The sequence below is a fragment of the Charadrius vociferus genome, unplaced genomic scaffold (assembly GCF_000708025.1).
Source record: "Charadrius vociferus isolate BGI_N301 unplaced genomic scaffold, ASM70802v2 scaffold4, whole genome shotgun sequence".
In the NCBI taxonomy this organism is placed as follows: Eukaryota; Metazoa; Chordata; class Aves; order Charadriiformes; family Charadriidae; genus Charadrius; species Charadrius vociferus.
Window position 1 is genome coordinate 1,325,830 of NW_009648150.1, and position 27,011 is coordinate 1,352,840.

Here is a 27,011-nt window from a genome sequence, read left to right on the forward strand (position 1 = left end):
CTTCACATACAGATTCATCCTAAAATGCTGCTGAACAGAGAAAGCCTGTTATCAAAAAGCAGCTATTCACCTCTCATTTAAAAAGAAGAATGTCTGGTCTTCTTACATTTTGAAAAGAGTTTACTTTCTTTTTTTTTTTTTTTATATTTAGCAAAGTGCAGTTTTTGATCCACACTTAAAGTAAAACTGGGCCTTTAATAAAACCCTACATAACTAATCAACTTCAGGTGTTAGAATTTTATTCAACCCTTTATGGTTTAACTTCACCTAACTCGAATTTATCACTCTCTTGACAATTCAAAGTATTTTGCCATCTCTGCGATAGCAGGAAAAGGCTCAGTAAGTGCACAGACTCAGTGCTCAGGCCCCAAAACAACACAGTTTGGATAGTGAGCAAAAATGTCAATGAGTACACAGGACCTTTAGTAGCTGTTACAGGTGATGAAACCCAAATAAAAATAGATGGATGATGTGTCCCCTAAAAAGCATTCGGAAAGACCCGTGGAATTCATTTTAATATGGTGCAAATAAAGCAGAGAGACAGACGTTTCCTGTAGGCAAGCACGAGACACAAAATAAAGCATGCTATTGTGTCTCCCCACTGCCTGCCAATATGAGGCAATAGGGATGTTTGTTTTCTTTTCCACTTTTTTTTTTTTTTTTAAAAAAATAATCAAGGATTAGAAAAGTTTGATTTATTGAACTGCTGAAAATCTACAGGATGGAGTTGGAAAGTCCAGCACTCCCCTCATAAAGCAAACGGGTTCATCGGTAATTAGTGAAGGAATGTCTTCATGGTGAGAAAAATCAATTGCAAGCAATAAAAGAGTGCTTAAAGGATTTTGCCTTCACGTTTAGTGACAAAGTTACCACCCTGATGGCATGAAGCCAAATGTCTTCCTAATCGCCTTCCTTAGGCTGCTGGTGTTTCACAGCTTTCCAAGCCATCATTTCCAAGTCTCATCTTCTTTGGGCTCCTGCATCATCTTTGACAGGATGTACATGATCCCATGAAGACCTCTGTAACCATCTTGGGGGTCAGCGGGCCTGTCACAGCTTCATTTGCAGAAGAAATCCCTTGCTTTACATGTCTTGGAGATATGTAAAGACTGGGGTCCTACCTCCTGGCATAAGGGAAATTTTATATAGATTGAAAGCCACCTCTGGCTTCCACCAGTAGTTCTGAGAATTTTATCCAGACAAATGAAGCCAAAACTTCCTTGGCACTATGTGATGCCCAAGCCCAGGATTTGGGGCAACCTGTGACTGATTTTTTCTGCCAAAGGCAAAGCATCATCCCTTTTCCCTCTCAACTCACCTAGGGAAGTCATGGCCTGCTTTCTGAGATTTGTTCTTAATTATTGCAATTGGAAAGAGCAATTCTGTTAAGCTCATCTCATTTTCTGTGAGCAATTAATTACTCTCAGAATCGCTTACCCTGTTTATATCCTTCCTCCTAACTTCGCAAAGGCATGGCATGATTATTCAAACCACACTGATGTGCAACCACATATCTGATTGTTTCCACACAATATGGATTCAGCAAAACCTTTAGACCCATTTGTATTATCCAAATAGCACCAGCAGGGCTTGCTGACAAAATACTTAAAATGTATGACCTTTTAAAACAATAATCATGATTTATGGGTTCACAGAAAGACCTTAGGTATTTAATATCTTCCAGGACACTCTCTCAAATCAATAACTGCTGACTGATTTTTTTTTTTTTTTTTTTTTAATTCTGAAAGGACGACACCTGTCAGTGGGAAGATTAGTGCTTTACAATCACCATTCAACATTAACGCAGTCATCACAAACAGCATAGAGAAACAGGCAAAACCCAAAGCCAAAACAGTCAGATACCAACCAAACCCTTCTGTGAAAAACTCAAACAGCAGCAGATTGCAACAAACAAAATTGGATGCTGCCACCAGCATCACTAGGCAAAAAAGGCATCCAGACACAAATGCAATCTCAGATGTTTTTTCAGCATTGGCAGGGTTTCTGCCTCCGAGGTGCTCACAAAGTCCACACTCTGGCAAAATATAAATGTGCCATATCTTTTCTTGGTGGGAAGCTTGTAAATACTTCATTTGGTGCCAACTCCGAGTGATTTTTCCGGGTTTGCTTTAGGCTGCCTGTTCAAAGTTTACTCATGCAGAGATGCAGATGACTGCTATATAGGAGCAGCACTGAGCTACTCAGGGAACTAGGAAGCACAGCACTTTCTTACACACGATGCAAGGAGATGCTAAACTGACCATCGGGCTTGTGAAGGCATGGTACTCTCTCTAAAGGCCATAGGAGACACAAAGATCATAGCCTGAGCTCCTGTACAAGGAAAGGGAGGCAGGCAGTTTCTAATGCTCAGCTTAGTACTCTGCAGCTGAGATCTAAACGTTGCACTGGGGGAGGTTTTCTAAGAGAGAGAAACAGCTAATCCTCATTTTCAGAAGCCCAGATCATTTAGTCACCCTTGCAAAACTCTCCTGTCAAGTTTTCTGGTGACAGAGAATGTGCTGCCTGCACATCCCAAGCACTGTTAAAACACGCACTTCATTTCTCATCTGAGTTCACCCAGACTCAAACACTGGCTTCAGGGCTCTTTTTGTTCCCTAGGATCAGATTATTCTTTCCTGGAGTGGGAATCCAGGGATGACTCCTCTCCAAAAGGCACCTCTGGAGCCACTGTGCTCTGAGCCTGCTGTCCCCAGTCAGAGGAGTCAAAAAATGCTGCACACAGCACAGCTGGCTGGGAAGGAGAGATTTTCAACACCCTATTCTTGAACAGCCTGCTCAGTTAGTCTTTCTGTTTTGTTAGTAGGGTTGTATGAAAATCTTAACAGAAAGCTCATTCTTTACAGGTACTGCTATTTTATTTAACATTGTAAGTTATAGGTAATGGCCAGTCAGGATTTCAGGTCGTGTTTAACAGAGGTTCACTGTGGCTCCTGTAACTGTTTGCATTCACTAGCTTGCGTTTCAAACCCTTTGTACCTCATCCTTTCCCCTACTCACGCCACCACACACACCTCCTCGAAGATGCGTGGGTGTACATAACCTACTTTCCCTGCTTCCTGCTCCAGAGAAGTGGTCTGCACGTTGCCACAGACCCTCAGCCCTTACTTCGCTGGGAACTGAGAATACTGAAGATGCAGGATCGGGCCTTCTGCACCCAGACACTGCGCTGGGCATGCTCCCAAGAGCTGGACCCCTTTGTTGTACCGCATCCTCGCTTTGCACTCCCAAGCAGCCGCAAACCCAGAAGGATTAAAGTGCCGCTGTTCTGCAAGTCAAGTTCCCCGGGTGAACCCACTGCAATATTCAGTTCCAGAAACTTTGGCATCACAAACTATTTCCAAGTTGTAGCGTCTTATGATTAAACAAAAAAGATCTGGAAACCAATAGATGAGTTTAAATCTCAATAGAAAAAGATTTCTCAATAGAAATAATCCTTATTGTCTCCCTAGTCTCACTTGTTTCTAAAATGGCTAAAATAAAGTACAAATTAATCTTCCTTTAGTAAAAAGATACCTGCTAAAAATTATTGTTCTGCATTGGTAATGTAAGCTCTTCCTACCGAAGGAGTAGAAAACTCGCATTTTTAAAAGTCTAACTTGTTCCTCATTGCACCAAACCCAGGATGTTTACTTTTTCTGCATTTCAATCAGCTGAGTAAATAAAACTAGACTGGTAAACCTCTGTTCCTGCCAGCACAATACCACTGTGTTAAATCAAGGATTTAATTTAAACATTTCTGCAGTTGATTTTTGGAAGTTCTATTTAACCTTTGTTTTCAATTTTCTACCTAACTCTGAGGATTTTTTTATGACTTAAGAAAACCCACAGGACTGAAACAACAAGCTAATCTGGGGGCTGGGATTAGTCATGTCTCTTTAAATAAAATACATATGTTGAAGCAAGAAAATGAGCAGATAATCACTTACACCCATACAACATATGGGGAGAGTGGGATATGGCAACGGTTTGTAAAGCAGGCATATTTTCAAAAGGGGCTTCTCAGTTTTGTGCCTGATGCTCCTCCCCCCTCACCTCCCCCAGCCTGGGCCAGAATCCCTAAAAGAGCCCAGACTGGTTTTTACAAAGTTTTATACAGTAATAATCAACGTTGAGTCTTTTCATTTGGTTCCTTGCTTTTGGCTTCTAGGTTGCACATTGTCAGATTTGCTTCTGTAAGCCTGTGAGCAAGAGACTCCCATGAAAAAAAATAATACTGGAGTATAAAGGAATACAGTATGAGTTTTGATTCAAGTCAGAAACTTGGGAGAACATACACTTTTTTAGTCATCCATTAAATCAGGGCCATGTGCCTTTAGCCCCGGATCATTGGAAGCTCCCGTGGCAGCCAGCAAGATAAGGGGCCCTCATTTTGGTCATTTGGGGATTGATCTCCAAAGGCTGCAGTGCAGGACATTTTTGCATGATCCCCATTAATGGGATTTCAGCATGTGTTCTCATGAATCCAGCCACAATACTTAAAGCCATTCTCTTCTCTGTGTTCACAATAAATACTTTTTTTCCAGGGAATTTCAGGTTTTTAATATAGTGCTTAGTCTATTGTTGCAGAAGATGGGATGGGAGCAGGTTTCCACAAGAGGGAAGAAAGCTGCAACAAAACTACAGTGATTAACGCCAGGATTAAACTATCTCAAGGCCCCTAATTAATAGTGTCTCTTTAGCAACAAAAATTGCTCCCAGCAAAGACTCTGGGTCTCCCCGTCTGAAAGAAAGAAAATTAAATTTCCAGGATGACTTTCAGGTGGATTTCTATTGCACTGGATCAGCTTTTCCAACAAACCCAGGACTACAGCCCAACACGCTCCTCCTTGAAGAGGTCCCCATGAATTGTGCTATCTAAAGAGCATCTAGGTGGCCTATATCACAAGCCAAGCTATACCCTGGCTAAAACAATAATGCAGTAAAATAGGACAAAAAGAGAAGCGAGCTGACAAAGCCCTTGGTTTCCTGCCTTCTTTCTAGTGGGTCCACAACTGCACTTGGCAGCTATGGCTGACGCATTGCCCTTCCAAAGTAAATAAAATAAAAACTCGTTGCCACATACTGCAGCACAGAAGAATGTCAGGAAGTCTGGTCTGGCTGGGGAAAATGCTAACAAACCCAACTGCAGCCAGGCAGCGCCGGGGGGAGAGGGGACGGGAACCCAGAGGAACTTCAAAGGAAAGGTTACATCTGTAAGGAAGAGAAAGGATGGCTTCTGGTCTCTGCTAGGGGAAAGGAGGTTTCACCTTCTCCCCCCTGGCCATTTGGAGATGTTCTGTGTAACTTCAGGCATGGCAGCTGCTCAGGCCCGTTGATGAATCTTTTCAATCCGCTTACAGGACTTGTTTTTTGTTAACTCAATAACCGCTCTCCCCACCCAGTTTTCTACCAGTTTTCCATGTCAGTAACTAACATGCTCCACATTGTGCATAATAACAACATACAGAAAAGACAGGACCTCAGATTTCAGTAGATATGGTGAAGAGCACATCTGGATTACAATCAGCGTAGCCCCTCTTTTCTTCCCTTTACTAATGCCACGCTGACTTGAATGAGCAGTATTTAAATGGCTACAGAATGAGCACTGTACTGCCACACAACGCAAAGGCATTTGGGGAGGGAGTTCATCTGAAACCCTCCGTTTTGCACAGAGAATGGGGGCATCCAGAAACATGTGGATGGTTTGGCATGCTGCAGCATCTGGCATGGGTCGACGAAAACATGGTGTGCGAGGACCACAAGCAGCCACAGTACATGCCTGACCACCCAGAAAGGAGTTGATGGATGGAAAACTGAAGAACTGTGCTGGATTATTCACATATACATGTATTTTCCTTTGTCACATAAGGCTTCCTACAGGAATGTGAATATAAAAAAGATTCAGTGTACTCCTGTCTACGACAGTCTGAGACATTTCGCACATCTAACATCTACCAGGCACAATGGAAAAGCGCGAAGGAGAGACTCCAGAAATCACTCCACATGGCAGCAACTTCCAGTAAAACAGCCTCACAGCTGCTCTAAAGTATTCCAGCTGGTAACACATCCTCATGAAGAGCCATCTGCTAGCAAGAGTGCATCAATATCACACTGATATGCCTATAGTCTCCACCTTGCAGGCTATAGATGCAAGCAGCATAGCAGGCTTTTGCCATCCAAAAGGCTTGCGTAGTCCCTGGCTTGAAAGATCTGTCTTCCCTGGAAGCTTGTAAGGGCCGGGGGAATCAATCCTCCAAAACAACACCTTCCCGGGTACATTTATTGACAGTGAATCAGTTTGTGCTCATGACCAATTTCATGCACTCTTTGTGTCCCACTTATGTTCTCAGATGGGCCATAAGCGAGATACAAGTGATATGGGCAGAGCTACCAAACACTAAATAATGCTCCTCACTGCTCATCTCTGCTTACCTATGTTTGTCAACAAGCCGTGAAGACATGAAAAAGCAATGGCTACAGTGGACCTTGAATGCCCAGAAACAGCTATTGGAAAAGGCTGGGAAGAAAAATCCCCTCCCGCCCTGTGTTTGCAGAGGTATGGGCAGAAGCTACACACACCACCCAAGAGGCAGCTGTTTCGGCATCCTTGTCTGCATCGCTTCATGCTAAAGAGATCTTTAAAAGGCAGAAGAGAACCCCACCCTGGGTGAACCCTTAAAATTTCGGTTTAAATGTACTGAAGGAGTAAGTCAAACAGAACTTTTTCAAAAGGTGCTAGGTATAAGGATGCTACTCTTGGTGATGGTACCTGTTGTGAAACGGGACCTAGTCTGCCCTTTTGGCATTGGTGGCAGGCACAGAAACTCTTGCAGCTCCAAACAACATATCCCATGTACACAAGCTCATACCTTCTCCTGGCTATATGCCTCAAAGCAGGACTAGAGCTCAAACTCTGCTGTCTCAGCGGGCACAACCCACTGAATCGGATCATTACCAACCGGCCATACAGGAAGGATGCTCTCAGCACAGGGAAAGGACCCACTTATGTGGCTACCCTACTTCCCTCTTGAAAGTGCTGGGCTAAACCAGGAAAGGTAATGTGGGTAAAAAAAATAAACCATCTCTGTACTCATCAAATCTCTTGCTGGGTAACCCCTAGGTAACCAGTGCTCCACCACGGGAATGTCAGATTCTCCCATGCTGGCACAATAATACAGGGACTGTTCCTGAAGGTTAGGGAAGTTTATTTTTACAACTTTGCACAGTGCCTACAAATCTTTCAGCCACACAGCATCTGGTTCAGGCACTGCCCTTTGAATGGCTTTTCTGTTGGTGCAGTAATTAAAGGTATCCCAGGTGACACCTGATCCCTTATCAAGTTCATTAATTTAAGTGGAGTTATTTGGCTCTCTATTTTCTATGCTTCATAATGTATTTCTAACCTTTAAAGTGACATAGGCAAGCACCAGATTGCAGGGGCACTTATTAACAGCCTATTAAAATACTTTATGGCTTTTATTTTTATGTTGCCATAGGGAATCAACTATTTTGCTGTTGTTGAACAGGCTCAGGATTTATGTTGAGAGAGCTTCACCACAGCCTAACACAGAGCAGTGCTAGGAAATGAACTGGGAGAACAAACTCCCATTCAGCTCCCTGTGTGCCGTAAAGCTGTCACATGCAGATGGCAGCAAGAGGCCCTCCAATGCGGGCCCTCAGTTTAGTTTGTTTTTTTAAATATAAAACAGCAAGACAAGATGCAAGGTTCTGGGACCATGCTGAGAACCAGCAAAGGCCATGTGTGCCTTGAAAAACAGATATGAGTGTCTTTTCACCAACTGTATAGACTCACGGAGATCAGCTCAGAAAGGATCTGTGAAATAATGTGGTTTGCGGCTTTTTATTCCAGAGCTGCTGTACCACATCCACATTTTGCAGCTGAGTTAGAGCCAATGACTTCGGAAGAAGACCATGATCTTACCTAGACAAAGACTACGATTTTACCTAGAAGATGACTATGATCTAACCTAAAAGTTCTCCAGAGATTGCAAGCCCCTCACATCCCTAGGAAAGCTCCCTCAAAGGTGAATTCCCTTTGTTAAAAATCTGCACCTTCTTGTAACTCAAGCACATCTGACATTGAGACAACACATGCCTTGGATTTAGAGACTTGACTTTGTCCTGCTTAGGTATTCAGAAATTACAATCAAGTAATTCTGAAGTTCTTGTTTTGATAAGCTTGCTAGGGTGAGCTTGGGGTCTTCCTGAGTTTATTCTATGTTTCTCTTATTTTTTCAAGCATAACAAAAATCATTTGTAACGAAGCAACACGTTTGGAAGGGTATCAGCAACATACTTAAAAGCATTTTAATTGCTTGTGTTTTCAAAATGTTTTAATGAAGTCATATCAGGAATAGACACTCATCTGCCAAAGAACCTATAAAATATTTTACAATGACATTATAATTGATGTAACTGGTTGTATAAATTCCTGGCATTTCAAACAAAGATACTAGAGATTAGCACAAGCAACATTATTCAGTAGGCAATTATTTTTTCTGCTTTAATTATAAGGGCTTTGTTTTTTTTTTTTTTTTACCCAGTTTTTAATTTAAATGTCATATTGCAAGGATTTCTAGACAGATTTTGTGTGGGTAACCTTAGAAAGACTGTTCTCAGTGAGCAATCCCATAGCTCTAATGCATGACGAGTAGTCATATTAATAAGTGTTATTAAATGTACCATTCCTTTAACACCTCATCCAAGACCAAAGGAAAGACTATCATGCGGGCATCAGTCCTGGACATCCAGGAGGGACTGCTCCTCCAATTTCATCTTAAAGTTGAGCAATTGAAGGAGAAACAGAGGCACACCGCAGAGCAGCCTGCCCACAACCTGAGCAGGGACAGACATGGCAAAGGAGCACTCTGCATGTCCCCAAGCTCATTGGGGTCTCCTGCATTTGTACAGGCTCCCCTTTCCTCCCAACCTTCGAAGAAGAAGCCACACCTAAAAACCTGAAACTTCACCCAAAGGACCATGCCAGGTCATGGCATGCCAGCAGCATTGCAAGCCTTGCCTGCTGGGGAAGTTTTAAGGGGGAACTGACCTAGTTTAAATTAAAGGCGCACCTACAGGAGTAGCTCAGCGGTAAGAACAATAACCTTCCTAAAAACTGCCTTGAAACTGTGCAAGTCAGTCATCTCCTAATGAGGTCCCCTCATGCCTCTTCTCCTGCTCCCACCACAGAAGAGAGGGGAGAACCAACTTCCAGCTGTGCTGCACAACACTCTCCTTTCCTGGGCAGGCAGTAAAGCACTGACTCCCAACAATTTCCTCCTCCTGAACTTCATTAGATGGTTTTATTAATTAGCAGGCTGCCCATCTTATCACTTACTGCACCTGAAATCCCACTTGTATTTTTGAAGCAAGTAATTAAAGCCAGAGGTACTTGAATAAACAGGCACTGATGGAGACTAATATTCTATCAATATAATGAAGCAACTTGCTAGACAGTAAGATGCCCAGGCTCAGATGCTAACTGAGTTGAAGAACAAAACATGCCTTGGTTGGCAAGCACATCCTCTGATGTGGGCACCCCCAGGTAAACTCCCGGTAACTTTGCTGAAACTAATCAGATTCTGGGGAGAATTTGGGTCATTAAATCTGTCAGGGGCCAAAACAAACAGAAAAGAAGTAAGGCTGCCACCCTCAGAGCACAGAAAAATAGTAATGATCAACAATTTCAACACCTTCCCTGTAGAGACTGCAATAATTAGCCAGTAATTATCAGGCACGATTTCCTTTTACATAGAGGGACAAGGAGGTTACCTGCTTCAAGGACAGCAAATGCAACTTTGTTTCTTCCATGCAAAATTGAATGGAAAAATGCCACCACTGGCAGCCAAATCCCAATAAAGACAGTGGTTCATCATCAGAAATTTGCTGGTACCGATTAGAAACCACTCTACAGTGCCATAATCCAATGTATTGCTACTGGTTAAAATCTGCTGCTGGCAGAGTTGGTTCCCCTATACACCTCAGAGAGGAACTGGGGCATAAACAGCAAAAAACAGAAACAGGCAGAAAGAATGAAAAAAACCTAACCACTTACTTGATATTGTCAAGACATCCAGATTCGGGTTTCAGTATAGCAGTATGATGAAACATTTTATAGAGAGCGATCCCAAGGAAGATGACATTAAGCTGCAATAGTGGGGAAGGAAAAAAAACAAGGATTACATGACACAGCACAATATAATGGGGACAGTCAGCTGCTTCTCTGTAACAGACAAGTTGTTGTAGGAAATTAGCTCTTGCTATAGTTTTACAGTGACTGGGTCACAGAAAATTGACAAGCATTTTATAAGGTGAGCTGGCCTGTAGACCGCAGGACTGGTGATGCCACAGCATTACCAAAGCCATGGTGCTGTGTATGTTACTGACATGGGGCTGGTTCCAATATCAACTGTAGTGCTCCAAATGACATTATGGAAAATTAAAAATCTTTTCTGTAATGGCTCTTCTGTGTATGAGTGGTATACAGTCATGAAAAGTTATCCCAAGCATCTTGCTTAGCCAGCCCCATTGTAATGAAACAAAAAAAGCATCTTTTTCTGTGAATATATCTTTTAAATATGGTGTAATGGATGACATGGGCAGGGAAATCACAACTTCTGAAGATGCTTAGCGTAACGCAAAGGTGAAAAATAAAAAGGAAAAAGAGTTTGATTTGTTCTGTAAAAGATGCAATGATGTTTCAAAGCCTCAGTGTTAACAAGGCTGCCAATTCTGGGAAAGGAGTTCCCCCAAAAGCCCAGGCCAGGGTTTGAGACACAATCAAAAAAGGAAGATATCTTTTTATGAATGTATCACTTAAGGGGGAAAAGACACAGCAGTTGTAGCTGGTGGCACGGCTGCCTCCCTGATGTGGAAGGCTGCTGAAACAGCCCCAAGTTGCAGGAGAAGCAGGAGAAGCAGGGACAATGTCGGCATTGAAGTGAGAGTGCCTGGTTTGCTGTGTTAGCCAAACTGTAGTCTATTCAAAACAAAGGATGGTTTATTTAAGCCATATTGTAGCGATTAAAGTACAAAAAAACTCCAGCTGCCTCTAAAGTTGGGTTCTCTACCTTGTTGCTGTGTTAGCTGATATGCTGGCAATGTGCTAACTGTGAAGTCACACAAGCTTCAACTTCTGCCGGGGAGGAAAAATACCCACCAAATCTATCTTCCAGTTTGGACTTTATTTCATTCCCTCCACCCCATAATTCCCTTTTTTGCATGACTGATGCAAAGCTTCACTCTGGAATTCAAAAGGCAGGGAGGTGCAGTGAGGGGCATCAAAATAGAGTTTGGCACTTCTAAATGTCCAATCATAAAAACCAAACTCTGCAGGTGCTTGCTCCAAAGCTACCCGGCCCATTTTGATCAAGTATTTTGCAATGCCAAGAGCTTCTCATAATGAGGGTCTAATTGCTTGTGCCAGGTGGGGTCAAAAAAGAACATGCCTTTCACAAATTAATCTGTGTAAATTAAAGATAAAGAGTAAAGGGACAGCAAAAGTTTTATTTCTTGACCTGAGAGATGGGGTAGTTAATTAGGAGTTCTTACCATAATTATCAAGGTCGCGGGTCCTATAAAGCTCCAAATGAAGTAGGTGTCAAGCCGGAGCCAACATCTGTAATGAAACACAGAGGAGAGAAGGCATTCAAGGACTGCACCCAGGACATACATCAAGAGTAAGCGAGTGACAGAGAAGAATGTGAGCTGCAAAACACGCTGGTGGGAGACAGGAAATATTACATTGCTTGTTCATTTAAATGCTGAATTATGTGCCCAATTTCTGACAGCGCTATTGATGGAGTAAGATAATTACCTCTGGAGGAAGCAGGGAGAAAATGGCACCAGGCCTAGTTGCTAAGGCTTTCTGCATCTGTCAGAAAAAACCCTTAAAACTGTGGGTTTTTTAAAGGAAGGGGTCTGATGAGCATCCATGGAACTTCTTTTTCGCTTTAAGCTCCTCTTCCCTCTCCGGCTCTGACACAACGCAAGCTGCCTGTCAACCGTCAAGCAAGATGACATTTCTCCAACAAGCAGATCAGAGCAAATTTGGTGCAAATAGGAAGCATAATTTGGATAACAGAAGGCTGAGGTTTAATTAGGTTCAGCAACTTCCCCTTTAGAGGGTTTTATTTCCCTGAACCTCCGGAGTGTTTTGTTTCCATTAATGTTTCGAGGGTTGCATATGGTCTGCGCTATCACATGAAGTTGATTCATGGACTAAAACTAAATTATTAATCGCTTAATTTCAACCGCATTTAATACTCCCCACATTTTTTAAGGCCCCTGGGAAATTACATTTCCATTCCTAGTTCATTCCAGGCGACAGGAAGATAAAATGGAAGTAACTGGTTACAAGACAGACGAGTATAAATTCCAAGAAAGTTTTGCATGATGTTTAAAATAATAATATCTTGTCATGTTTGCAACGCTGCAAATCACAGGTCCATTTATACACAGAAGACTAAGAAAGCATAAAACCACCCTTATACTGAACAAACAATGGAATTTCATATCTGGGGAAGTGACAGGGACTGTACATATGAATTTATCATGGTGGAAGAGATAGCTATTCTCACAAATGACAGCTCTAGTGCACGTGCTGAATGTTTTTTCCCTTCCAATGGACTTTGCAACAAGCAGAAAGGTCTGTGCCAGCAGCCCCATGGAGGAGATCAGCAAGGAGCCGCCTGCCAAGAGAACAAAACATGCCCTGAACCTCTATGCCTGGGAGAAGCCAAGACATGAATAAATTCAAAGATGTAGATAAAGCTTCTCACTTCCCTCCCTGACCACATAAATTTCAGGTCTTGTCAGTGTTGAAGATCATAGAATCATAGAATTGTCTAGGTTGGAAGGCACCTTTAAGATCATCAAGTCCCACCATCAACCTAATACTGCCAAAACGACGACTAAACCATGTCCCTAAGCACCATGTCTACCCATCTTTTAAATACCTTCAGGGATGGTAATTCCACCACTTCCCTGGGCAGCTCTTTCCAATGTTTGATAACCCTTTTGGTAAAGAATTTTTTCCTAATATCCAATCTAAACCTCCCCTGCCACAACTTGAAGCCATTTCCTCGTGTCCTATCACTTGTTACTTGGGAGAAGAAACCGACCCCCACCTCACTACAACCTCCTTTCAGGTAGCTCTAGAGAGTGATAAGTCTCCCCTCAGCCTTGTTTTCTCCAGACTAAACAACCCCAGTTCCCTCAGCTGCTTCTCGTAAGACTTGTTCTCTAGGCCCTTCACCAGCTTTGTTGCCCTTCTCTGGACACCCTCCAGCACCTCTCTGTCTGTCTTGTAGTAAGGAGCCCAAAACTGAACACAGTATTTGAGGTGGGGCCTCACAAGTGCTGAGAACAGGAGGACAATCACCTCCCTAGTCCTGCTGGCCACACTATTTCTGATACAGGCCAGGATGCTGTTGGCCGCCTTGGCCACCTGGGCACACTGCTGGCTTATATTCATCCGGCTGTCAACCAACACCCCCAGGTCCTTTTCCCCTGGTCAGCTTTCCAGCCACTCTTCCCCAACCCTGTAGCACTGCATGGGGTGGTTATGACCCAAGTGCAGGACCCGGCACTTGGCTTTGTTGAACCTCATACCATTGGCCTCGGCCCATTGATCCAGCCTGTCCAGATCCCTCTGTAGAGCCATCGTACCCTCAAGCAGATCAATGCTCCCACCCAACTTCGTGTTGTCTGCAAACTTACTGAGGGTGCACTTGTTCCCCTTGTCCAGGTCATTGATACACTAAAGACCACCAGCCCAAATACTGAGGCCTGGGGAAAACAACTTGTGACCAGCTGCCAACTGGATTTAATTCCATTCACCATAATTCTTTGGGCCTGGCCTTCCAGCCATTTCTTTACCCATCAAAGAGTACCCATCACCTTGTCATAGAAAGAGATCAAGTTTGTCAAGCATGGCCTGCCTTTCATGAACCCATGCTGACTGGGCCTCATCACCTGGTTGTCCTGCATGTGCTGCGTAATGGCAGTCAGGATGATCTGCTCCATAATCTTCCCAAGCACAGAGGTCAGACTGACAGGCCTGTAGTTCCCTGGATCCTCCTTCCAGGCCTTCTTGCAGATGGGTGCCACATTTGCTAACCTCCAGTGAACTGGGACCTCCCCGGTTAGCCATGACTGCTGATAAATGATGGAAAGTGGCTTGGTGAGCACTTCCGCCAGCTCCCTCAGTACTCTTGGGTGGATCCCATCCAGCCCCATAGACTTGTGTGCATCTAAGTGCTGTAGCAGGTTTCCTCCTGGATTATGGGGGTTCATTCTGCTCCCTGCCCCTGTCTTCCAGCTCAGGGGGCTGGGTACTGAGGAACAACCAGTCCTACTACTAAAGACTGAGGCAAAGAAGGCATTAAGTACCTCAGCCTTTTCCTCATCCTTGGTCACTATGTTTCCCCTACATCCCATAAAGGATTGAGATTCTCCTTAGTCGTCCTTTTATTGCTAATGTATTTGTAGAAACTTTTTTTATTGTCCTTAGCATCACAAGCCAGATTAAGTTCTAGTTGCGCTTTAGCCTTTCTAATTTTCTCCCTACATAGCATCACATCTTTGTAGTCCTCATGAGTGGTCTGCCCCTTCGTCCAAAAGCCATACATTCTCCTTTATTCCCTGAGTTGTGACCATAGCTCTCTGTTCAGCCAGGCCAGTCTTTTTCCCCGACAGCTCATTTTTCAGCACATGTGGACGGCCTGCTCCTGCACCTTTAAGACTTCCTTCTTCATAAACACCCAGTTTTCCTGGACTCCTTTGCCCTTCAGGACTGCCTCCCAAGGGACTCTGTCAACCAGTCTCCTAAATAGACCAAAGTCTGCCCTCCCCTGCTGATCCCCTTCCTTGCTTCTCTGAAAATTGAAAACTATCATTTCATGATCACTATGCCCAAGGCAACCTCCCACCATCACATCCCCCACAAGTCCTTCTCTGTTCACAAACAACAGGTCCAGCAGGGCAGCTTCCCTAGTTGGCTCCCTCACCAGCTGTGTCAGGAAGTTATCCTCAACACACTCCAGGAACCTCCTAGACTGTTCCCTCTCAGCTGTTTTGTATTCCCAGCAGCTACCTGGTAAATTGAAGTCCCACACCAGGACTAGTGATTGTGAGACTTCTCCCAGCTGCTTATAGAATATTTTGTCTGCCTCTTCATCCTGGTTGGGCGGTCTATAACATTCCCACCATGGTATCTGCCTTGTTGCGCCCTCCCCAATTCTTACCCATAAACACTCAATCCTATTGTCACCAAGTTAAGTTCTAGATATCCATAACACTTCCTAACATACAGGACCACCTCAACACCTCTCCTTCCCTGACTATCCCATCCATTGCTGCACTCCAGTCCTGAGAGTCATCCCACCACGTTTCCGTGATGGCAACTACATCATAGTTTTCTTGCTGCACAATGGCTTCCAGCTCCTCCTGTTTGTTGCCCATGCTGTGTACATTAGTGTAGAAGCACTTCAGTTGGGCTATTGGTCCCGCCACCTTTTTGCTGGGAGAAGCCCTAATTTCTACCTGATCATTCCCAGGTGCAGCTGTAGATTCTAACTCATCAATGACCCTCACATCTCTGCTGCTGCATGGATCTCCATCCCCTACCTTCATTGAGTCAGCAGACTGAGGAATCTCACTAGCATCCTGTCCCACAGATCCATGATCTAAAACCCCAAAGTCCTGCCGGTGCCACCAGGCTCAGAGTCAGGTATTGATCTGCTGGCTCTTCCTGTTTTCTCCCTCATTCTTCCCTGCAACTGGAATGATAGAGGAGAACACTACTTGTGCTCCTAATCCGTTAACCAGATGTCCCAAGGCCCGGAAGTCTCTTTTGATTGCCCTCAGATTTCCTGTTGCCCGTTCATCGCTGCCTCTCTGAAAAATCAGTAATGGGTAGTAAAAGATGTTTCGATATATATATGGTGGCACCGCTATTTGTCACAAATTAAAATACTGTCACTTCCATGACCGTCACTCCTGAACTGCCTCTGCAGCTGTTCATCCAAAATCTTCATGTGACAGCATCAAAATCTTAATGCTAGAGGAAAACAGAAGCTTTCAGAGCAATTGCAGGGAAATCTTGTTTCCTCTGTGGCTGCTGAAGTTCAAGGTGATTTAGATGCAGCTGGTAATGGAACAACACAAGTGACTAGAAACTATTTGAGTCTGATTTCCTATAGGAAAGAATTTATGCGATCATGACATCTGTGTATCACCTATAATAACATCTGAAGTGTCGCTCAATTGCAACTAGGTTTGACAGAAGAATAGAGGTTTCAAGGATAATGAAGTTCCTGTAAAATGCCCCCCCCCCCATCCCTGAATAAAGATGTCTGCAGCAGCTCACACATTACACAGCATTTCAGACCTACCCACCCCATAGGAAAAAAAGTGTAACTAAGTGCTTATGTCTCAGCTACGACACATAAATCAGGGAATATGCAGCCCAACAACTTTTTTCTACTGATAATAAGAGTGCTGGTGTGTGTGAGAGGACTCAGAGGCTTGAGTGTTTTGGTCTTCTTTTTTTTAAAAATTAAAACCCCCCACAGTTTAACACTCAAAACATCCCCCAGCCCCTGCTGCACAGGAGTCAGAAGCACAGTCTATTTTAATTGCCAAGCAACTTGGTTTTCCTTCAGCATAAAGAGCTAGCCAGCTCTTGGAAAGCCCAGGGAAGAGGAAAGACATAAATCCTCTCTTTACTCCTTAAAGCATGATGGCCAGCCATACGGTCACATCTGATGCAGCTGTTTTTGAATGCATATAGATTGGGACTTGGAGAAAATCAGTGAAAGCTGAAATACAGCACAAGGGAAAAGCCGTGCTGGGCTGAGCAAAAAAGCATGAAGCAACTGGTTTCCTTTCCAGCCAGCCAACTGGATGAAATTTTCCACTCTGCTCACCTAAAAAATCTGTCTTTTTGGTTGTGGAGCACAATTCAGTGACAACAGATGGCTGCTGTGGATGGGAAACAGCCGAGGAGCCAGGTCCTGCCCTCCGGAGAAGTGGGGGATAGGCATGGAGGAAAAGGGTCCCCTTCCAATGAGAGATGTCTTCATCTAAGCAAGAGTACAGCTTTTGAAAACCAGAGGAGGTTGTTGGGGTTTTTTTCCTGTCTGCATGATTTAAAGAATGTGATGTCATTTTTTATTTGTTTGAACAGAAAAATTGGCGTTTTATAAAACCATGTATGACAGTCTCAGGCGACTACACGGGAAGCTGCAGGACTGCCTCTAATCTGCAGAGGGACATTAAAAAGCTGGGGTTTTTTGTGGTCATCAGGAAGAGATGCAACTTTGAGCCCATTTAAGTCATACCTCATTAAAAATGCAAATTAAGACCAAAACATCAAAACACAGGCATCCCGCCAATTGCGTTGAGGAACTGTAAATTGCTAATCAGACAAGTACCACACTGAGCTTTTCTTCCCTTAAAAGACAAAAACCCATATGCACAATGAGCTGCATAAATGAGCTCCTCAAAACAAGGAAGCAATCAGGCAAGCCACTTCCCAAAGTTACTAATCTTGGGCTGCCGAGTTACTTCTGACCCCCCATGTGCAGCTGCACCATGAACACGGACTTGCCACATTAGAAGTTTAGACTCCACTGCCATTCAGCAAACGAGCTGCTTCAGGGCTCAGTACAAGGCAGAGTGGATTTTCTGGAAGTCTGCAGATGCAGTGAATGCTGCTCAAAACCCCATTGCTTCTTCCAAGAGTCACACCAGCGTATTCAATGCTTGTAACGAGCTCCGTGGTGCTGCTTTCCTTTACTTTTTAATTTCCTCCTTTTCCACAGTGACAAGTCACTGTATTCACCTAAAGCTTTTCCCAAGTAATAAAGACTACAAAGAGTTTGCTCTATTTTCTGCATGAGGAGAAATCAAATACTAAACTATCCCTGGTGTGCATTAAATATAACCAATAAACAATCATTAGCTGCCATTGGACCATAAAATTTGAAGAGCCCTAAACATATCATGTTGTTCATGGGAGCTCAGCGGTTTGTTTCACGTGGCTATACAGCCTCCTTTTCTGGGTGCGGTAATGGGATATGTATGCACAAGACATGCCTTTCAGGGGCACAATATGGGTTCTTATTAATGCAGTCCAGTGTCCACATTGCTTATGCTTCCTCCTCCAAATACCCGGCATGAACACTGAACATAAAACAAGTTCAGTGGAGCCACCCAAGACAGACTGTATTGTTAGAAGCTATTTTCTGAGCAACATTAACATGCATAAAATGTCGGCGGCTGGCTGATGGACTTGGAGGCTGTGTACACACACTGGACTTTCATTTTGCTTTCTGACAGCTGGATTGCTTACAACGTATATACTGCTTTATAGCATACCAAAAGGAGGGAGAGGGGGGGAGAAACAATAGAGAGATTCCTGTCACAATGAATTTGATCACCAGTGGACGAATATACCTACAAGTATGTTTTCTAAAATATATTGAACTATTCAAAGCACAGCCACTTTTCCTCTGAGATTTGTAAGAGGCATTGACACGAAACTCAGGACAGTATGGGAATATGGAAAGCTTCTTGCTGTCGATTTTGGATGGCCTGCTACTTGAGTGAGTCCTCTCATAGGGAGGCTGCTAAAGTCTTAATCCATCTTTTACTGAATTTTAGACGTGCTATTTTCAAACACTAGCAACAACTGCAAATGCTATTTTCCCTCTGCATTTTGCAGCATTGCCCACCACGATGCTTGACATCAGATTCGGCCAGGAGATGGATAGATTTGGTTAACACACAGGACAAGGCCAAAGATACAACTTTTTAAAACTGCAATCCCAATATCTTCTTTTTTTTCAGCAAAACTTGAGACGTGGCCATTTAAAACTTAGCAGCCGAAGACCTAGCCCATAAGAAATGTTCACTTTGAAGTTCATGTGAGCATCACCAGAATCGCGTTAGCAATGTTGGGGGACCACACTGTCTACAGTGGGGCTTCCTGCTTTTCACCTTTAGCTTAGAAATTACAGTCAGAACAGGGTGAGATGCAACATTTCTGATTTATCTGGGGGAAAGAGCCAAACACAGCTCAGCTTGCTCACAAGAATAGTCCCTGCTGGTCTGAATGGGATGATCTTTTAATGGAATCACTACGCTGCTGCTTGGTTATAAAAGCAAATTAATCTGCCAATATGAGTAGTTTGAACTGCTCTTAAACAAAAAAAAAAAAAATAGTAAAAGGAAAAGGATCAATTCCAATCCTTGGAATAATTAAGTGTAAGAGGGTATCTTTACCGGGCAGCTACTCCGAAATGCCGCTGTGCATACTAGGACATAAGATGCTTCAGAAAATCACAAGCACCAAATGATGAGCAAAGAAACAGAGAGAGGAACAACTGCCTGTTCCTAGCCATGTAATCTGGGCATGTGTTACAGGCGGATTGGATTTAAAAAGGAAAATGAAACCAAGAAAACCTGCACTGGGTGTCTAAGCAAATCATTCTGAGATGTATGAATGGTGGCACCAAATGCCAGGCAAAAAACAAATAACACTAACAGCTCCATAAGTCCTGCTTAAACAAATGCAATAAATAATGGAGGGAGGCAAGTAATATATTCCAGAGGATGTTTTACAAAACCCGGCAAAACCAAGCAACTTCTTGCAATCAAATTATGTATGCCTGGCATATAGTTCACTACAAATTCTAATCAGTTCTACCCTTCTAATAACATTATACAGAAAAATACATCATCATCCATCAACCAGATGGAGCATGATGGTTATACAAAACATATTCTATGTTTTTTATTTTCGACTATGAGAACGTGACAAAATTGTGCACTCTGGAATTGGAGATTATAAATAAATATTTAAGGCTCTTCAAATCTCTGTAAATATTTATTTACAAAATATTATATATACATATTTAGTCATTAAAAAGACTAAACTTTATGCTGTGGGGAGGGAGAGAGATCTTACTGGCACAGACACAGGAGTGCTGCCTCCTCAACACAAAGATATCAAAGTTTTGCTGTTCTTCTCCAGTGAATTTCAGCCAAACTTTCCGCCTCTACCTCCCATGCCATGGAAACATTTGGGCACCCAAGGCCTGTTGGGAAAAGTCAGCGTATCCCATGGAATATATTTATTTTGCTGTGCTTCAGAAAGGTCCATATATTCATTTAACAGGAGCGGAAACAATTCAGTAATGCAAAGCTGCCACTGTGTTTTATGGGAGCTGTGGTTAGGTGCTGTATGTTCCCACTCTCTACGGACGGCCTGCTGCTGTCCTTTGTAGAAACATCGTAGTAAGAAAAAAATTGTCTAAAGGGACAAGGAAAAATGTTTCAATACCTGATTCAACAGGAGCTTATATATTGCTCAAGAGGGATGTGAACTGAAGAGTTGCTTGGGACAGAAAGCAGGTGGCAGCTGATGGAAAGTCTCCAGAAACTTTAATTAGCTGTTGTATTACTTTCTCTTTGCCCACTAGGCCTCTCAAAGTTGGTCAAACTACTTTGGATAAATTTGTAGAGATCTTGAAAACTTACTCCCTCCTACTTTTATCTGTGTGGGCCAGTTCCTTCCCACAAAGTATGACACTTATACAAATCCAGGTTGCTATTCTCCTACTCATGGGAGGAACACGACACAAATATCCAGCTGGGATCCAAGACTACCTGCTGGCACAGTAATGGATCACGAGCAGCTCCACTACTCTACAGATTTGCTTCTGCAAGGAATCTGGTTCATCTATACCAATAAGGTTTCAGGCAAAAATTCTGCAGTTGAATTTAACAGAATATCAACTGCTGCCATGGCCTGACCTGACCTATGCTAAAAAAGAGCTTTAAAAATGCCACCAGCTCATTGCTATGTATGCCTTCAGAATGAGCCCTTAACTCAGTTAAAATGACAGCAGAAAGACAGCCTGAAAAGGGAAAGAAAAAAAAAAGTCAATAAAAACACATTGTTAGTGCTATTGTAACGAAGCTGGAAAGAAAATCAAAGGCTCGATTTTCCCTTTGTTTTCCATTACACGGTGCTGCACGATCATCTAAATTGTACTTTGATACCCACTTCAGCAATGTTGAAAACATTTAAGAATATTCATAATGATAAATGATGTAGCTGTTCCAATTTGCAAAGTGTCTAATGCGTTCCAGTGTCACCACCTACTTTGCTTGCAGGTTGTGTTAATTTGATGCAACACTTGAAAAAGAGGAAGAAGAAAGCAGTGTTTCATCATCCACATGAGAAATACTCTTTGGTTAGAGAAGAAGGATGACCTTACGGATACAGTACCAAACTGAGACTTGGGACAGCCACCTCTGCTGATGTTATGCAATGATGTGAAAAATTTTCCCCAACTGTCTTCCCCAAGAAAATACCTTTGCAGACTATTTCATAGTGGGGAATTTGTCCTGTACCATCACGGATTGTGTTGGAGACACAGAGATAATGAAAGTCACGCCTCCTGGCTGAGCTCTGCCTGCACAAGCTTCCTTTGCCTGACAGGTCTCTGGGCTCGTCACTTCCCTTTGTCATTCCCACTCCCATCCCTCCTAACCACATCGAGGCAGTGCCAAGCCCCACTCACACTTTGTCCGTGCCATAGCTCCGGTAGTCCACCGCTGCTGATACAGCCACAATCAGTGCAGGCATGCCATAGCCAACCAAATAGAAGTACTTCCTCCGGGAGTGTTCGCTCTCGAAAACCTCCACCAGCATGATGTAGAGCTGCACCCCCTCCAGGAACATCCAGGTGAAAGCCGCCAGGAAGAAGAAGTGCAGGAGGGCAGCAAAGACGGCACAGGCAATCTGCATGCGGATTGAAAAGAGCAAGGAAAGGTGTTTGTATCATGCTGAATTAATGCAACATTCAGGATTACTCTTACTGGGAGGTTTAATAAGAATGAGGGCATTCTTATCTTCCCTTCTCCAAAGGAAGAACTTTTTTTTCACTTGGAAAATGTGTGTGAACTCTTTTAAAATAGACATATCTCTGCATATATAAATTATATTCAAAGATACAAAGGTAGATATGTACACAATCTGGCAAATAAACACATAAAGATGTACATAGTATAAGCGCATTTTTACAACCTGCTTATTAAACATACACCCACACACTATTTACAAACAATGCATATACAGCCTCTGAAATCACAGCAGGCATCAGCATTTGACTCCCAGTAAACAACCAGGGGCCCAACCCTGTGAAGAGCCATTCATGGAATTAAGGCAGCGCTGGAGTACATCTCATGGCACGGTCAAACATCCCATATGCACTGAGATGAAAGCCTGTGGCGGGAGCAGAAAGTGCTTTGGTTCTTACCGGCTGGTCAGTCCGGTTGATGCCAATGAGGAAGAGGAGTTCTGCCACAAACAGGCTGATGCACAAGTTCTTGTGAATCGTGTTGCGGTCACTCTGCAGCCCACGGAAGAAGCAGAAGGTGAAGATGCAGATCAGGAGGCATACCAGTGAGAGAAGGATGCCAACCCACGTGATAAAGTCCAGAAGCAGGTCATGGACTGCATCACTGTGCTGGAGATAAAACCAAAAAAGTCATCAGTTGCATGCTGCATGACTTCTAGTCCAACCCAGACACAAAGTGAGGTTGTCTGAGACCCTTCCCCAAATATTTGTACCCAATTACCAAGCCTTGGCGCAACGGGCCAGTAGCAAAAAGACTAAATGGACCTAGACTTCAATCCTGCATCAAGAAAGCTGCAACCAGAAGCACAGACTCCAAAGTGCCTGGCAAGGTGCCAGTGCCCTGAACAGACTCAGACCCCAAAATATCCTAGAAACAATGATGCTGTTGTTGAAAATACTGAGATGTCATAGCTAGCCTGGCATGCAGCTCCATCTTTTGCAAACAAGGGAAAGGAGCGGACACACAGTATAAAGAATCATTGAACGCTGTGATTTGAGTGTAAAGATGTTTTGTAATAACATCGTGGAGATTACAACCACAAGTCCATTACAACCATTTACCAAGAGAGAAAAAAGACTCTCTTTAAATGTTCACAGAGACATATGAGCTCGGAGGCTTTGGACAGAAAGAGATCACTTAAATGTCTTGGTTTTGGTTTTGGTTGGTTTTTTTTGTTTTTTTTTTTTTTGCTGGGGAAGGAGAAATAAGGTTTGATTCTTTTTTTTCAAACCCTATATTTTAAAACTCCTGGGAAGTCAGACTGATCCCTAGAATGCTACTCAGAAAAAAAGACAGACCTTTTAACATGAATTTGCTTTTGAATTGTAACAGAGCAATAATTTGGAAAATTAGTGATTCCCTGTGATGAACTTGTAACATGGTTTTACCCCAAAGCCATGCAAACATGACCATTGCAGTGGCAAAGTTAGGCAACACAGCAACAAAGTTTTGCGAGGGTCAGCATAGGTGTGCCTTGACTATGCTGATAAAAACACTGCTGGATTGCTCCTGGGCTTACACTGCACGTCCCTACCAGAAAGACAAGGAGGGTGCTGGGACACTGACACTGAGGGTATCCCACCACCTTATTCAAGCTGTAAAACTGGCCTGTAACTCCCCAGGTTTCCACCAGATGTGGTGAAATTAGAGATATCGTTACTTAGCAAAATGTAAATAAGAAATACATGGTGAGTCACAAAATGGCTGCTCGGGGCTAGGTGGTTAGAGTCAATGAGCTGAGGGAAAGATTGGCTGGAAAACTCTGGGGCCTTTTCAAAAAGACCAGAGAGGCTTGAAACCCAGCTTTGTGGTCCACCACTCTGTGTTACAAGTGGTATTCATATTCCCCTCCAATTCTGGCATTTTGATGACTTAGGCATTATGTAGACTGGCAAATACAATAGTGTCACACTTCAAAAAGCCGGCACAAACTGGCAACATTTTCCTCCCTGTGGGATAAAAGCTTATGACAGATGGAGGGAAAAGGTGATTAATTTATCCATTTTCTTTGCCTGCTTGCCAATGATAAAGCCACATCAAATGTCAGGCCTTTCCTGATATACACTTTGCTATGTCAGCACCCATGAGAAACAACTCAAACCTTTCAGCTCTTTGGCTTTATCAGCATGAGTGATAGGCATCAAATGATAATGAAAGATGGGAAGTGACTTTCCCCTCCACCTCTTCTATGCTGGAAGTTTTGTCTACAAGGAAACTTGGAGGTGGAGAGATGAGGGCTCCTTTCCCCAAAAGCTCTTGCATCTCTTCCTGAGTATTTCCAGTATCTAAGGAACTAGAGGCTGCAAGTCTAACAGAGAGGCAAGAAATCGTGGTGTGCTTACTGTAGATCATGGCAGAAACGCCTATTCCAGCCAGCTCCTCCAGTAGCACCCAGAAAACCGAGAAGATGAAGCGCACGACATTTTCCTGGTGGCTACGCATTGCTTTATCTCAGTGTCAGTCCAGCTCATCCATACCTCTTAACATAGTGTGAAAAAATGTTAATGCAAACTTTGCACCTTGCAAATCATTCTTTCTTTCATCCAAGGCTGCTGGGGAATGACAGGAGAACATCTCCCTGAACAGTCCCTCCAGCTCACCTGATCAGATCTTCCTGCCAGGCTGAACTGGCTGACAGCTCTTGGGCTGGGCAAGTAGGGCAAGGCAGCTAATGTGGGCAGATGCAAGGTGAAAGAAACCAGGCAGATTTTGTCCAGATGCATCCATGCCATCCAGATGTGGCCAATGGCACAAATTAATTTATCTCAAGACAAGGTTAGCTTAGCACAGGGAAGCTTTCTGAGGGCTTCTTCCCCTATATGAGATGAATCTCACAGGTCTCAGCTCCTGTAACTCTATCATGAAACCATAACTCTGCTGACTTTAAGACACAATGCAGGAATTAGGGGTGGTTTTGCTCCTGGGGAGGGATCCTGCCATCTAGGCTCATGGTCTTCCTCAGGGAAGGGCTGCTTGCCCACAAAGCTCACCATGCTTAGCAAGAAACACAGACTTCATTGCTGCATTATTATTATCACTCTTACTACTCTTCTTTTTAATATTAATCATAGTGATAATACTGATTTTATGTACATAACACCCACCCCTGGAGTGCTGGGAAACAACCATAAAAACAACTTCTTCGTAATTACAACCTCCCTCCCCAAATTCAACAAACCACAAAAGAACAAACAAAAAGGAATAATAACAATAAATTGGGAACGAGAGCAATTTAAAAACACCTTGGGGGAAAAAATATGAATTTGTAGCTTTTCTAGTAAAGTCCAAGAGAAGAAGTGAGCTGGATTTCAAATGCTGGGTGCACTCTGTCCTGTTTGGGATGCCCTATTTAAGGTGACATGGCAGAGCCAATGGGTCAGGGAGGAGTTGGTAAGCACTGGAATCCTTCCAATGGCAGTGCCAACTGCCCCCAGGCCAGGCACATCCAGAGCTTTTACACCAGTGAGTCCAACAGAAGGGAATTTGCCTTTTGCTGGAGGCTGAAACTTGTAAAACACTGTGCTGCCACAATCCACAAAGCAGAATAGTATGGGCAAAGGAGGAACTGCAGTAATCAGTGCCACGAGATCATCCTTGTCATCATCCGATCGCTATGTGACAAATAAGGGAGCAACGTACCTGGTTTACGCAGTTGGTATATGGCATTCCAGGGTTAAGTATGATAAATAGCACACTGAGATTTTGTACCTGCGTCGCAGTCTCCAAGCCTGGTCCCTCAAATGCAGAGACATGCAAGAAGAGCAAATTTTCTCTTTACCCTGCCCAGCACTGTTCAAGCACTCCCTGACTGAGGATAAAATAGCTTTGACGTATGTGCTAATGACATCCTTCCGGCACCCTGCAAGCCCTAGGGTCCCTCAGGCACGCAAAATACATCTGAAACCAGCAGTGTATTGATAACAGTCAACTCTTGGTTCTTGATAATCTCCTCAAAGACCTGGGCAACCAGAAGAGCCCATGGGAGATACCAGCTGTCCAAGGGACAACTTCCTGACAGTATCAGTCAAACAGCTCCTAGCCCAAATGCGCCATGGCTGTCAAGACCAGTGCTACAGAGCCCAGCATGCAAGCCACTGATTTTTGTTACCACTAAGCTATGCTGGCTTTAAAGGTAAGCTGACATGCAGATTATTTTCAGCACAGGAACAACTTATTGAGTAATTGAAAGAAATAAAATAATCCACTTCAGTGAAAGGGTTTCTATATTAAGTACACTTTACATTTATGATTTAAGCATGAGCCTGACCCAAAGCCCAGTGAAAGAAGATTTCCCTGGCTTTGGAATAAAGCCCCACTTTTGCTCCTGTGGGGCAAAGAGTGGCAGGAGGAGAGTGCTGATGGAAACCTGTGCAGAAGGAGTTATGGGATCCCTGGTAACAACCACAGCAGGGTGAGCAGGCAGCCTAGATATTATCCAGGCTGGGAAAATCAATGAGCAGCTTTGGCAGCGCCTGTACACCAGAGCTGAGCTAATAAAAACAAATCCCAGGGAATGTCAGCTTATGACAGAATGGCTCTCCCTGAGATGAACAGCCATTTCCTCCCTTATTAAAAACATCAGTAGAAGAAAACAGCAGCCAAACTGAGCTGCCAGCAGCAAAGGACACATTCCTTTGCCTAATCTATCCCTCCAGGAATGGAAAGAGTAATATGTTTGGGGGTGGAGGAATAAGCAAGCAGTAAATAAAAACACAGTGTCATCAGCTAGCTCAGATATGACCACTCGGTGCCCAGTGGGAGCTGGCAGTGTGCTGGGCTGGGCAGAGACCCAAGTGGGACAGGTTTGAATTCTTGTGCGTTGCTAATGCTGCTCCTTGGATCTGTAGCTATCTGGGGTTGTGCGGGTTCCCTCTGCCCTTTTTTCCCCATTGCTGGTGTTGAGAGAGGATTACTGCTATGACCTGGCTGTAATGCTTCGTGGCTAAGTGCAAAGGGCTACTTAAGAAGCAAATAGTTTTGTAGATGGGCCAAAAGCATCATCTGGGCTACATGGACCAGGAGGATACCCCAAGGGCTCCCGCAGAGCATTTGGGCTG

At 43.6% G+C, this 27,011-nt stretch overlaps 1 protein-coding gene across 1 annotated transcript in view; it reads right to left on the minus strand.

The window, feature by feature from the left end:
• The window catches only part of LPHN3 (latrophilin 3), a 277,537-nt gene that overhangs the window by 35,952 nt on the left and 214,574 nt on the right, over positions 1 to 27,011 (minus strand). The window contains exons 15-18 of the mRNA XM_009884017.1: positions 22,353 to 22,562; positions 21,615 to 21,835; positions 11,572 to 11,638; positions 10,076 to 10,167 (exon numbers count right to left, since the gene is read on the minus strand). Coding sequence (XP_009882319.1) covers positions 10,076 to 10,167; positions 11,572 to 11,638; positions 21,615 to 21,835; positions 22,353 to 22,562 — 590 coding nt within the window. The remainder of the gene's footprint in view (positions 1 to 10,075; positions 10,168 to 11,571; positions 11,639 to 21,614; positions 21,836 to 22,352; positions 22,563 to 27,011) is intronic.